A 10,946-nucleotide genomic window follows, 5' to 3' on the forward strand; every position below is an offset into this window, starting at 1 on the left:
TGGTGACCACTGATCCAGAATATAAGAAAGTTTGCTTTTTGGAATTAAATTACAAAAGAAAAATAACTTGTTCATGATTGTGACGAAGGAGGCGAGACGAGAGCCGTGGGAGGAGGAAGAGAGGCCAGTGACGCGAGCGATAACGAGGATCAGCTGGGCGTCGTATCTCCCACGGAGGAGATCGGAAGCATAAAAGGCCGAGCGACAGGAGGAAACGGCGAGAGAGGACCGGGCCCGGACATTAGTTAAGTTTTGTTTATGTTCATGTTGCCGGCAGTCGTCCGCGAGGGGCTGCCGGTTTGTTCCTTTTTGTATTTTTTGTGTATTTATTTTGGATTAAATATGTTTGATTGTTCGCCGGTTCCCGCCGCCTTCCTTCCGATTTATTGAGCTTTGCTACAATGATATTCTCATTTTTTGAAATGCACCTGCCATATTGAACTTGCCCCACAATATCCCGGTGTCTGAGGCCTGCCTTTGCATCCCTGTCACCAAAGTTGGAGCAGCATCTCATCCCCCTATGAATATACCTTCTGCTTTATGTTGACAAAGTTGTTGTTCTTCAGGAACGCTGACAATCTGAGTGCCAAAACTCTGAAAAAATCTTACCTTCCAAATTCAGTAGGCTGATTAGACAGAATCAAAATCCCTCCAGCCCTACTACAAGCTTTTGGTATCACCTGCTTTTTCCATGCCACTATCATTAATCTCCAAAGGTACTTTAGTACTTCTGGGGCATTCTTGTAGTTTGTATGGAATAATGTTGCATCCAGGGGCTGATGCTGATCTTTCCCCGCTCTACTGCGCTCGCAACTTCACTCCTTTTAGGGGGCCCTATATCCACCTGGCACTCCGGTAGTTCAATTGGTGGCATGTCTTCTGTACTGACTCTTTTGTTGCTTTCTCAAGCTTTCTGCTTTTAGATATTTAATATCGCCTTGCAAACACGTCTAGCCCTTTCCTTCACAAGTCTGTCAATCCCTTGTTGTTTTCTGGACTTTGGCTGGCCTACCAGCTCCTTCTTTGACTTTGGTCTCTTGTTTTACAATCCAAACCTTTCTGCCCCACAGGTGTAGATAATCTCCCCATCTTCTCCAGGTTCCTTTCAACATCTCCGTTCAAGCATTCTAGCAGCTGAACGAGATCTGTGTCGATGGTTGCCCATTCGTTGTGGCACGATTTAGGCCAAAGTGTACAAGATCTTCCATCCATCGTCCTTTCTTCTTCATCAGTGGAGGTAAATTGGGCTTTGTCTGGGGTTATGATACCCTGTGGTGTTTGTCCCTCCACTGGGCTTCACTCGATTGATTTGCCCTACCTCTGAGGAAGAATTGGTCAATGTGAGGCCCCTCACTAAGCTCTCACTGAGGCACTTCTTTCTGCCATGATGGATTTTAAGCCCCTTCTCTGATGTTATGTTCACCCAGCCGCAGGTTTAAGTCACTGATGCACTACACTTTTACACCGCACCCAGAACCTTGTGCTCAGCGAATGAACAGTGTCTTGTAATACCCTCACAAAAGGATACTAGATATATTTCCCACTCATTCTCCTTCACTACTCATTGCTGGTGAAATGATCTTCCACATGCAGTCCTGTCAACCACATCTCTCTCAACACTTAAAAAACAACTTAAAACATATCTTTCCAATACTTGGCTGGTAAATGTTGACTTCTCTATAAAAAAAACTAACACCCTCTCTCTCTCTCTCGACAGCTATTGTTCCAGCTCTGTGAAAGCTAATATCTTGGTATAAGCACTTATATTTTTTAATTTCTCCTTTTGACAAATTACTTTGTTTTCTAACTTCTCTGTAAGTCGTTTTTGATAAACGCATCTGCTAAATGCCTAAATGTAAACGTAAGCTAATCCCTGTCTGGGAAACCACCTCTTAAGGTTTAATTTTACATTCTGTATGTAAATGAATAAAAAAATAAATATACCAGTCACTGAAAAATACATAAAAAATATGCTAACAATCGTGATACAATCTCTATAGCTCCAAGCTACGTTTCAAGATATGCAATATATTGTATATCTTTAAACCCCTATTTTTAATATAAAAATTATTTGACCATTGCATATGACAATATATGGGTCGGCAATTACATCTGGGTTTTTCAGAATGGACAGACAGTCTTCCACAGGTCTGGGTTCAGCAGGTAAATTGATCTTAGATTTCCACATATCTATGTTTTCCCGAGCTTCAACCTCTCCTAATATAAAAGTACTTTTTTGTTCATGTTCCTTTGGGGCAGTCAAGGGCCGAATCACTAAATCTGAAAGGTAAAAATATATTTCATCAAAGTGTTGCCTTTGAAATTAAACCAAAAATTTAATTAAAAAGAAAATTAAGGGGAATACCTCTTTCCTCCTTAGTAACAACTGGTGGTTCTGCAGGTTTGCTAGAATAGGAAACCCATTTCCTGCAGCACTGGTCAGGAGACCATTTCTGGGTAAGTAAAGAACCTGATGTGGGAACTTTGAGGGACAGTCTTGACTCTGTCTCCACCTGCTCAAAGAAAATGTACTTCACGGCCAGAAACAGGGCGAGACCCAATGTGATCATCTGCTCAATGTTCATGCTGATCATTCTAAATGCACAGACATAAAATGACAAAATATTTATATTAGTGGATTATGCATAATGCTAATTCACAATATATAAGGGGGGAAATGGCAGGCATATTAGTTAAAACAATCATTAGCATAAATTAGATGATCTTTGAAATGTGCATACCTGGACAGATAAAAATGCCACAGTGGCATGTCTGGGTCAATCTTCTTGGGCATATTGTCATTCACTCCAATTTGAGAAATATCAAGAGTTTCATTACTGGATGCAGGATCAGCAACCCACCGGCTATGGGCGTGAACCATCACCAGGCCAAATGACTGCAGAATATTAAAGTGATATAGACTGTTAGAGACAAAATAATCTTTATTCAATAACACTGTAGCAAGGAGTTTAGTGTTTTTAGAAAGAAAATGCTCTTGGATCAGTGCAATCATACCATGATCATTTTAACCCTTTGTGTGACAGGGTTAGGTTTCTTGTCCTGTTCCTCCTCTAGAACTCTAGCAAAGTGACTAAGTTGCCAGATTGGTCGACCCTCTCTGCTCTCTCTGGATAACTGTGAATATAGGCACACACCTTATAGAAAACTGGGTCAAATAAGCATCTGGTTTCGAAATGAATTTTTCGTTCATTAGCCAATTTAGCTAGTAAAAATTTCCAGCCATTATAAAATTTATAACAAATAATATAAATAATAATATAAACGGATTAACAGTTACTTCTTATTTACACTCTAAAAAATGTTGAGTTAATTCAACCCAGCGATGGGTCAAAAATGGACAAACCCAACTTTTGGGTTATAATTTACCCTATGCTGCATTGTTTCAACCCAAATGATTGGTTGTTTTAAAGTATAAATATTCTCTGGGTTAAATTACCCAACAGTTGGGTTAAGGATTTTTGACCCAACATTTTTTAAAGTGTATAAATATATTATTATAAAGATAATAAATCGTATTAATCCAAAATGACAGTCATCCTGTATCCCAACCCTTTCTCTATAATCCTCATCCTTTTCGCAAAAAAATGCATTTTACGGGGACAAATCAAATCAATACATTACACATTACTAACTCTAGAAAGTCAGATATGACTGAGTCAATTAGGCTGTATTTAATATGTCGTGATGTATCACAAGTTGACTATTTGTGCAAAATCTTTGCAGGTTTGGCCTACACAAACTACACAGAAGTGAGCAAATTTATCAAACATAAACCAGTAAATTGTCTAGTAATTTGACAACATTACTTGCTACTGTTACATTTTAGTGGGTGTTCATTTCAAACCCTGGTTAGCGTATGGTCAAGCTTCAAGAGCATTACAAAGAAATGTTTTCACATACCTCCAACACAAGAGAGACACAGGCCGGAAAAAATGTCATGAACACAAAGTAATTAGCCAGGACAGACATGCAACCAAAGCAGCACATGATCTCCAGCTGTCGCACACCTACGATAAAAGAGTGCCTAAATAAAGTTTACTTGTGTTAAATTAAACTAACAGGCAAACTACTGTATGCAGGGATGCAAATTCGCCAAGGGTAAAAAATTCTAGAAAGATGCCACACAACCCGCCTCCCTCACTTTTTTTTTACTAAAGTAATACTATCTCAGTCATTCGGTAAATAATGTAAGAAAGTAATGTATTGAGACAGTTCAGGGTGCTGTAATAATTGTTTCAAAGCACAGAAGAATGCCCGTTACAGTATTAGTTACGTCATATTGTTTCTTGGGTTTGCGCTATTACCTACAAAGCAAACAAACCCGAGCACCTTTATTTGTTGTTTAGTGACGATTATGTTGAAGTAACATTCAACACAGCCAACATTCAATATTCATATTCCTAAGGTGTGTGTGTGTGCTAGATCTGCCAAAAGTAGCTAGTGATTTGACTCCCTTACCCACATTTTGGGGGTGTCAATTTCAAATCCTAGGACATTTTAGATGCCCCAAAACAATTATGTATAATGTACAATCACTAAAATCACATTTTAATACTTCAAAATGAGTGTTCATTTCATAAGTTAAATGTATTCAACTTATGAAAATGTATGAATTCTGACGTCAAAATAAACTTGCTGACTAAAAAGCAAGATGTTTCGAAGCAAAATCCAAAGTATGTGTCTTTTTTCAATTAAAAATGAATGAAAACTTATCTCTGGGGGAATTTGTTTAACCAATACATGGAATGTCTTGTTTATCATTGTCATTTAAAAGCGACAAAATTTATTATATTCAGGGGACAGGGATTAGCCTAAAGCAGGACTAGGCCTTAGCTAAATTAGGATATTTAAGGTGTTTTTAAAAACATACATTACAAACAAACATTACTGTGTGCATCTTGAGACAAAACAATCGCACTGATATATTTTAATATATGCAAGTGCAAGTTGTTTTCGATAAAGACGGCACTAACGTTTTAATTAGTCTGGGACTAGGCATAAACCCTGTCTGGGAAACCGCCCGTTTTTTATTCTAGTGCTTGTTCTGTTGAGTTAAGTCTTAGAGTATGGTTACACGATAAAAAAGAAGTCTTTCCTTTGCATTTTTGAAAATATTCAGATACACAAGACGTTATCAAAACGATCTGCATTTCCATGGATCCGGGAAAACTAATAAAAATGCTGTATTATGCATGCCACGCCAGTGGATGGTGATGTTGCGCTGTAAAGAAACACTGTGCCTGCGCACATACGCATACCCTGTTTTAAGCTAAAATCCCTTTTAATACACTTTCTCGGCATGTATGTTTGTTCATAGTTTGCGTATACAAATACTATGTCTCCACTGGTCGTAGTGGTGCAGTGAATCTACTTTTTGCTGGAGAAATGTTAATAAATATGTCACGCAGCACAAATATGCAACATGGAGGCTGCCATTGTTGTTTTTTGGAATACTCAAGCATGCCTAGAGATTGAGCGAGTAATAGGCATGCGTATGATATCATTGTTTTTGGAAAGCGCTACCTCAGAGTTTACATGTAGACGTTAACGCCGTCGTTTTCAAATACTTCCATATTGAGACCTGTTTTCAAAAGTTTGCATTTTCAGTCCCCCAAAAGGCTGTTGTCATGTAAATGAACAGCCAAAACGCATAAAGTTTTCTGGTTTTAGTTGAAAACGGTCTTGAGTAATCAGCCTCTTAAAAGGGTAATTTTTACCTGACATTGTACCCACACCAATTACAAGGCACTCTACGATGGCATCAAGAGTGAATGTGGGCCCTAGGACAGCCATTCCTTTGGCAATATTCTCTCTTACTTCATCCTGCAGGAAGAAAAGACAACTCAAAGACTAGACTAATGCAATTTTATTACAGTTTATAGAAGCGAACATATCTGCATCTGAAGGGAAAATATGAAATACCTGTGAGTTCGAACTCAGAGCAAACTTGGCCAGAGTACATGCTTTGGAGAGATCAATCAACAGCAAAAAGAATGGCAATGCCTCACTAGGGATATAAATAGAAAATGCATTTATATGTATTTGATATGAGCATAAATATTAAAAACACATTTAAAAACAAGCCATAGGCTGTTGGTCCAGACTTCAGTAAATTTTTAATATTCAAAAATAAAATGTGAAACTCTAAATAAATAATCAGCAGTTTAAAACTCATATCTGCATATGTAATTCAGTTAAGACAGTTTACAATTTTTATATTGTTTGTGGTGTAAAACAAATTAGATAAATTAATTTCACTTGATGCGAAAGGCTGGCGGTGACGGGCTGGAAAGGGTTGTGAGTGCACAGGTGTTGCCAGGTCCAGATTTTACAAGCTGTGCAAAAGTGCACGAAATCACTTGCACTTGAAATCACTTGCTATGATGTGGACAGCATCAGGATGGGTAGTCAAGTTTATGGCATATAGCAGGTAGCTGTTTTAGCTATAGCATCTGGTTGGGTGAAAACAACTATAACCATAACTGTGGGAACGTCCAGAGGCAGGCAGAAGGCCTCCAATCATTGGGCATCACTGGAACTTCACTCTCCTGGTTCAAATCCTATGTGACGAATAGAGGGCCCTATTTTCATGATCTAAGCGCATGGTTTAAAGCGCACGGCGCAGGTAAACTCAGGGTGTGTCCGAATCCACTTTTGATAATTTAACGATGGGAAAACAGTCGGTGCGTCCGGGTGCATGGTCTAAACGGGTTGTCCTGATTCTCTTAATGAGTAATGGGTGTTTTTTGGGCGTAACGTGCAGTAAACCAATCAGCTCGCGGATTCGCTACCGTGGCGGATTCGCTACACAGCGTAATTTGCAAGAACAAAGACTGGACGCTTCTCTAGAGAGGAAACGCATCTGCTCGTGCGTGAGGTTAAAGCACGCGAGTAGATCATCTACATGACAAGCCGGATTATTATTACACAATAATAATCTTTTACATTGTAATCCATTAATTTTTTATATTTGGAGTGTTTGTGTGCTGCTGCACTTCCCTCTGTGTAATAGCCTAAGTAAAGTGAAAGCACGTTGTATGTGGACCCGCCCAAAGGCTCATTTTCTACTAATGCGCTCTTTTTTAAACAAAAAAAATATTGACTTTAGACTTTCGACCAGGTTTGAGTTGGTCTATGGCGCAGTCTATTTTCAGTTCCTCAAAATAGCAACGCGCCAACAATGCGCCTGAGCACACCTCTTTTTTAGACCAACACACCCATGGGCGCACAAATGAGCGCAAATGCTTTTGCTATTTAAACAACGCGGCGCAGGACGGGAAAATGAGAACTGCGTCAGCGAGAAACTAGCAAAAACACTTGCGTTGCGCCGGGTGTACAATAGGGCCCAGATACTTCAAGGTAGTCCTGGGTGCTCGCACAACCGGCCATTCACAGATGCAGAGGTTTTCAAAGAGCTTATGGTTTCAATGCTATAATGTTAGTTTTTTCATACCCCATATTTCATGACGGCTATTTTAGAAGTGTGTCTAGCAATCGACAGACTCCTTTGAATATCTTTCAGAACTTTTCAAATTAAAAGCTCTCAAAATTCATTTAAAAATAAAACATTGCTGGGTGCTCGCATGACACAACCGCTACTTGCCTATATGTGAAAAACTTAAACAACTAATGTTATGTGTTTTGCTTAACCAATCGAGAATTGCATCCTTCAATACTATAGAATTACCAATAAGCTATATAAAAAATGAATAAATACATTTACTTAGCAATAACAAAAATGGTGATGAATTGAATTTAGAAAATACTACTACCGAAAATACTACTACTTGTACACTGTCATGGCTCTGCTTCCTTAGTCATGTTTTTCTTGGTCCTGTAGCAGAGCCATGGCAAAGTCTTTGGTTATGTGTGGAGAGAAACATATTATTGTCCTTTTGACAATAATATGCGTTCTCTCCAGTGTCTTGTCATTGGCCCCGCCCCTCTTGTTTCCTGTATTGTCTCCCTCTTGTGTCTTATGTTCTACACCTGCCCTTGCTCGTTATCCCTCCTTTGTCTTCCCTATTTAAACCCTCATGTTTCATTGTCCTGTGTTTGGTCATTGTGTTTGCTACGTGGTTTCATGTTGTGCTTACCGTCTTCTCATGTTTTTGTTCCTGTTGTGGATTCCCCTGTCTCATTGTAGTAAGTGTTGAGTTTAGTTCATGTCTATTGTTTGTTAGTCTAGTATTTAGTTAGTCTTTGTCCCTGTTTATCCTTTGTCATTATTGTTTTACCCCCTCGTGGGCCTTTGTTTTGTGTTTTATATTTTATTATTAAAGTCTGTTGTCCAACGCTGCCTGCAATTGGGTTCTTCTCCTCAAGTCCTTGACAGAATGACCGAACCCATTCAGAACCCAGCGGGCAGCAAGATGGACGGCACGGCGTCGTCCTCACGGTCCGCTCAAGCCCGCTTGCTGCTAGGTTTCCGCCAGGGGAACTACGGGAATCGGGAGTTCGCCGGGGCATTCTCGGCGGTGGCTGAGAGGGCTGAGATCAACGAGGCAGAGTTGAAGACGATCTTCAACTGCTGCCTCACTCAGCGCCTCACCCCGTCTGAGAAGAGGCTGCTGGGTCCCCTAGGGTTCGCGGCAATGGTCAGGTTCGTGGCCAACCGGGACGATCCCGGGGGTGGGGTTCCACGTGGGACTTCCACCTTGCGGTCGATCACGCCGGAGGGCCTTGACCTGACTGCCGCTGCCCGGGGGCACTCGGTACCCTTCGGCTTGTACTCCACGGTCCCCGTTCACTCTGGTGGCACCGGTAGCGAGCGGGAGGGAGGGGATCCGGGGATGACGTCGGCTAATTACTCCGCTGTCCAGCCGGCGTCCAGTCCGGCGATCCAGCCGGCCATCCAGCCGGCGTCCCAGCCGGCCATCCAGTCGGTCCTCCAGCCGGCAATTGGGTTCTTCTCCTCAAGTCCATGACATACACAATGCAAATTTCTTAAAATCAAGCCTAAAATGTGTTTTAATGTCACTTTTGATAAGGGTCAAACGAACGTCTTGTGGTGCCACCCCAAAAAGGGAAAAAAAATCACTCTCATATACCTTCTCTGGATCTGTTCCACATCTGTGGAATGATCTGCCAGCTGCTACAAGATCAGCAGATTCTGTAGCCATTTTTAAGAATCGGCTGAAAACACATATCTTTCGTCAACACCTGACCGATTAGTACTGACTTCTATTTCTTTTCTACTCTTTCTATCCCCCCCAAAATTTACCTTTGTATACTGTGCTGGACTATATGAGACCAGTTTTTACTGCACTTTTGCATTTTATTGTACCTTTGTTGTTCCAATTGCTTCTATTGTTTACCTCATTTGTAAGTCACTTTGGATAAAAGCGTCTGCTAAATGTAAAAGGTCACATGACATGAAAAACCTCTGTGTTTAATCAAATGTACCACTTCAACTAAATTTTTCTATTGATTTTGTCCAATGGTGGTGTAATTCGTGCTTAGCCAAACTAAAAAAGAAACATGTACTTTAATGAAATGTCCACCATTTTACTTAGTTTAGTGTTTGCCTTTTTTTCTAAAAAATGATCTGGGAACACCTTGGGGATCCCTGGACTCTAATTTGAAAATCCCTGATCTGAAGAATAGAAATTTACATACTTGAGGCCTGTCAGCTCCTTGTCCAGGAAGTGAATGACAACCATGCTAAACACAAAACTGGAGAAAATTGTGAAAAGTCCTGCAATTCCTATAAAATAAATGTTAAAATAGCAATCATAATTTGCGATTAATATTAGCTTAATAATAAAACTTAAAAAATTACAACTTACCCAATATATATTTGGAACCTAATTGTCGAAGATTTTGAAATTGAAAGTAAATATAAATAATTGCTATGCATCTTGTGATTGTCAGGATAATAATATCGCTGCTTAGGATTTCCTGCAGACAAAACAGGGGAAAAAACATCATTAGCAATACAATAATTCTATGAATCATTTTATAGAACTTAATATTTATATTTTTGTAGATAAACTGACAAAGCGTTGGAAATGCCAACATTAGTCTGATTCTCAGGGAACACAAAAAAACTGGTAAGCATATAGCTTCAATGTAATGTCACTCCGGATAAAACTTAAATTTACTGTAAAAATGTTTTTGGGTAATCTTTTTACTTTGACATAGTTAAGTAAAAACATACTTAAGTAAAAGAAGTATTTTCAGCTTGACAAATTTAGTTATTTTAACTAATAAAGATTAATTGGAATAACTTTATGAAAGTAATGCAAACTTACTTTTTTAAGTGTTCAATAACAAAGTTTATATTCACTCAACTTTATGATTTACCAATTTCCACTAACTCAGTTAAGTTGTATTTGCTTAGAATATTAAAGGAACAATATGTAGTAACTTTGCACCTAAGTATCCAAAAAACATTATTATTATCCCAACCATATAGAGTATTATCCCAACCATTTTCAACAATGTTTGAATCCAGAGAAAATCGTAGTTAAACAGCATCACGCCCCTCTTTATAGGGTCACCTGTCAATGGAATTATGTCCAGGTTACCCTCCGTTTCCATTTTAAGAAAACATGTAGGTTCGACTTTATGCAGCACTATACATCCCAAAGATTGTCAACTCTTCGAAAAATGTTCTGTCCTCAATAGGCTCTGTTGTCTTTTGATGCTTTACGTTGGGCCACTCATGTCCAGTGTAGAAACGGTGTTTATGCCAACCATTAACATGATTTATGAGTCTCATCCAATTGATTTTTATCGATAGTGGACATGAAGACTACAACTCCAATCATTTCATGCTTCTTCCCATTGTCATCAAGCTATACCTTCATGATTTGTTATTGTAATTGTTTTGTGACCTCTAGTGGAGAAAAAAATCCATACTTTGCCTTTAATGTTTGCTTTAGGCTTAAGGGTAGTCCCAGACTAAAATTAATGTTTAAGCT

General features: G+C 39.2%; 1 protein-coding gene across 2 annotated transcripts in view; it reads right to left on the reverse strand.

Annotated features, from left to right (window-relative positions):
• The window catches only part of hmgcra (3-hydroxy-3-methylglutaryl-CoA reductase a), a 41,595-nt gene extending 31,603 nt beyond the window's left edge, over window positions 1–9,992 (reverse strand). Inside the window, exons 1-9 of one of the 2 annotated variants that reach the window (XM_057327785.1) lie at window positions 9,810–9,992; window positions 9,640–9,727; window positions 5,944–6,028; window positions 5,739–5,844; window positions 3,922–4,028; window positions 3,016–3,135; window positions 2,742–2,896; window positions 2,366–2,595; window positions 2,111–2,280 (exon numbers count right to left, since the gene is read on the reverse strand). In XM_057327785.1, coding sequence (XP_057183768.1) covers window positions 2,111–2,280; window positions 2,366–2,595; window positions 2,742–2,896; window positions 3,016–3,135; window positions 3,922–4,028; window positions 5,739–5,844; window positions 5,944–6,028; window positions 9,640–9,727; window positions 9,810–9,978 — 1,230 coding nt within the window. In that variant the 5' untranslated portion in view covers window positions 9,979–9,992. The remainder of the gene's footprint in view (window positions 1–2,110; window positions 2,281–2,365; window positions 2,596–2,741; window positions 2,897–3,015; window positions 3,136–3,921; window positions 4,029–5,738; window positions 5,845–5,943; window positions 6,029–9,639; window positions 9,728–9,809) is intronic. The other variant, XM_057327786.1, reaches the window with a different exon arrangement.
• Between the last annotated feature and the right edge of the window lie 954 nt (window positions 9,993–10,946).

This window comes from Triplophysa rosa, unplaced genomic scaffold, assembly GCF_024868665.1.
Source record: "Triplophysa rosa unplaced genomic scaffold, Trosa_1v2 scaffold297_ERROPOS213765, whole genome shotgun sequence".
Lineage (NCBI taxonomy): Eukaryota > Metazoa > Chordata > Actinopteri > Cypriniformes > Nemacheilidae > Triplophysa > Triplophysa rosa.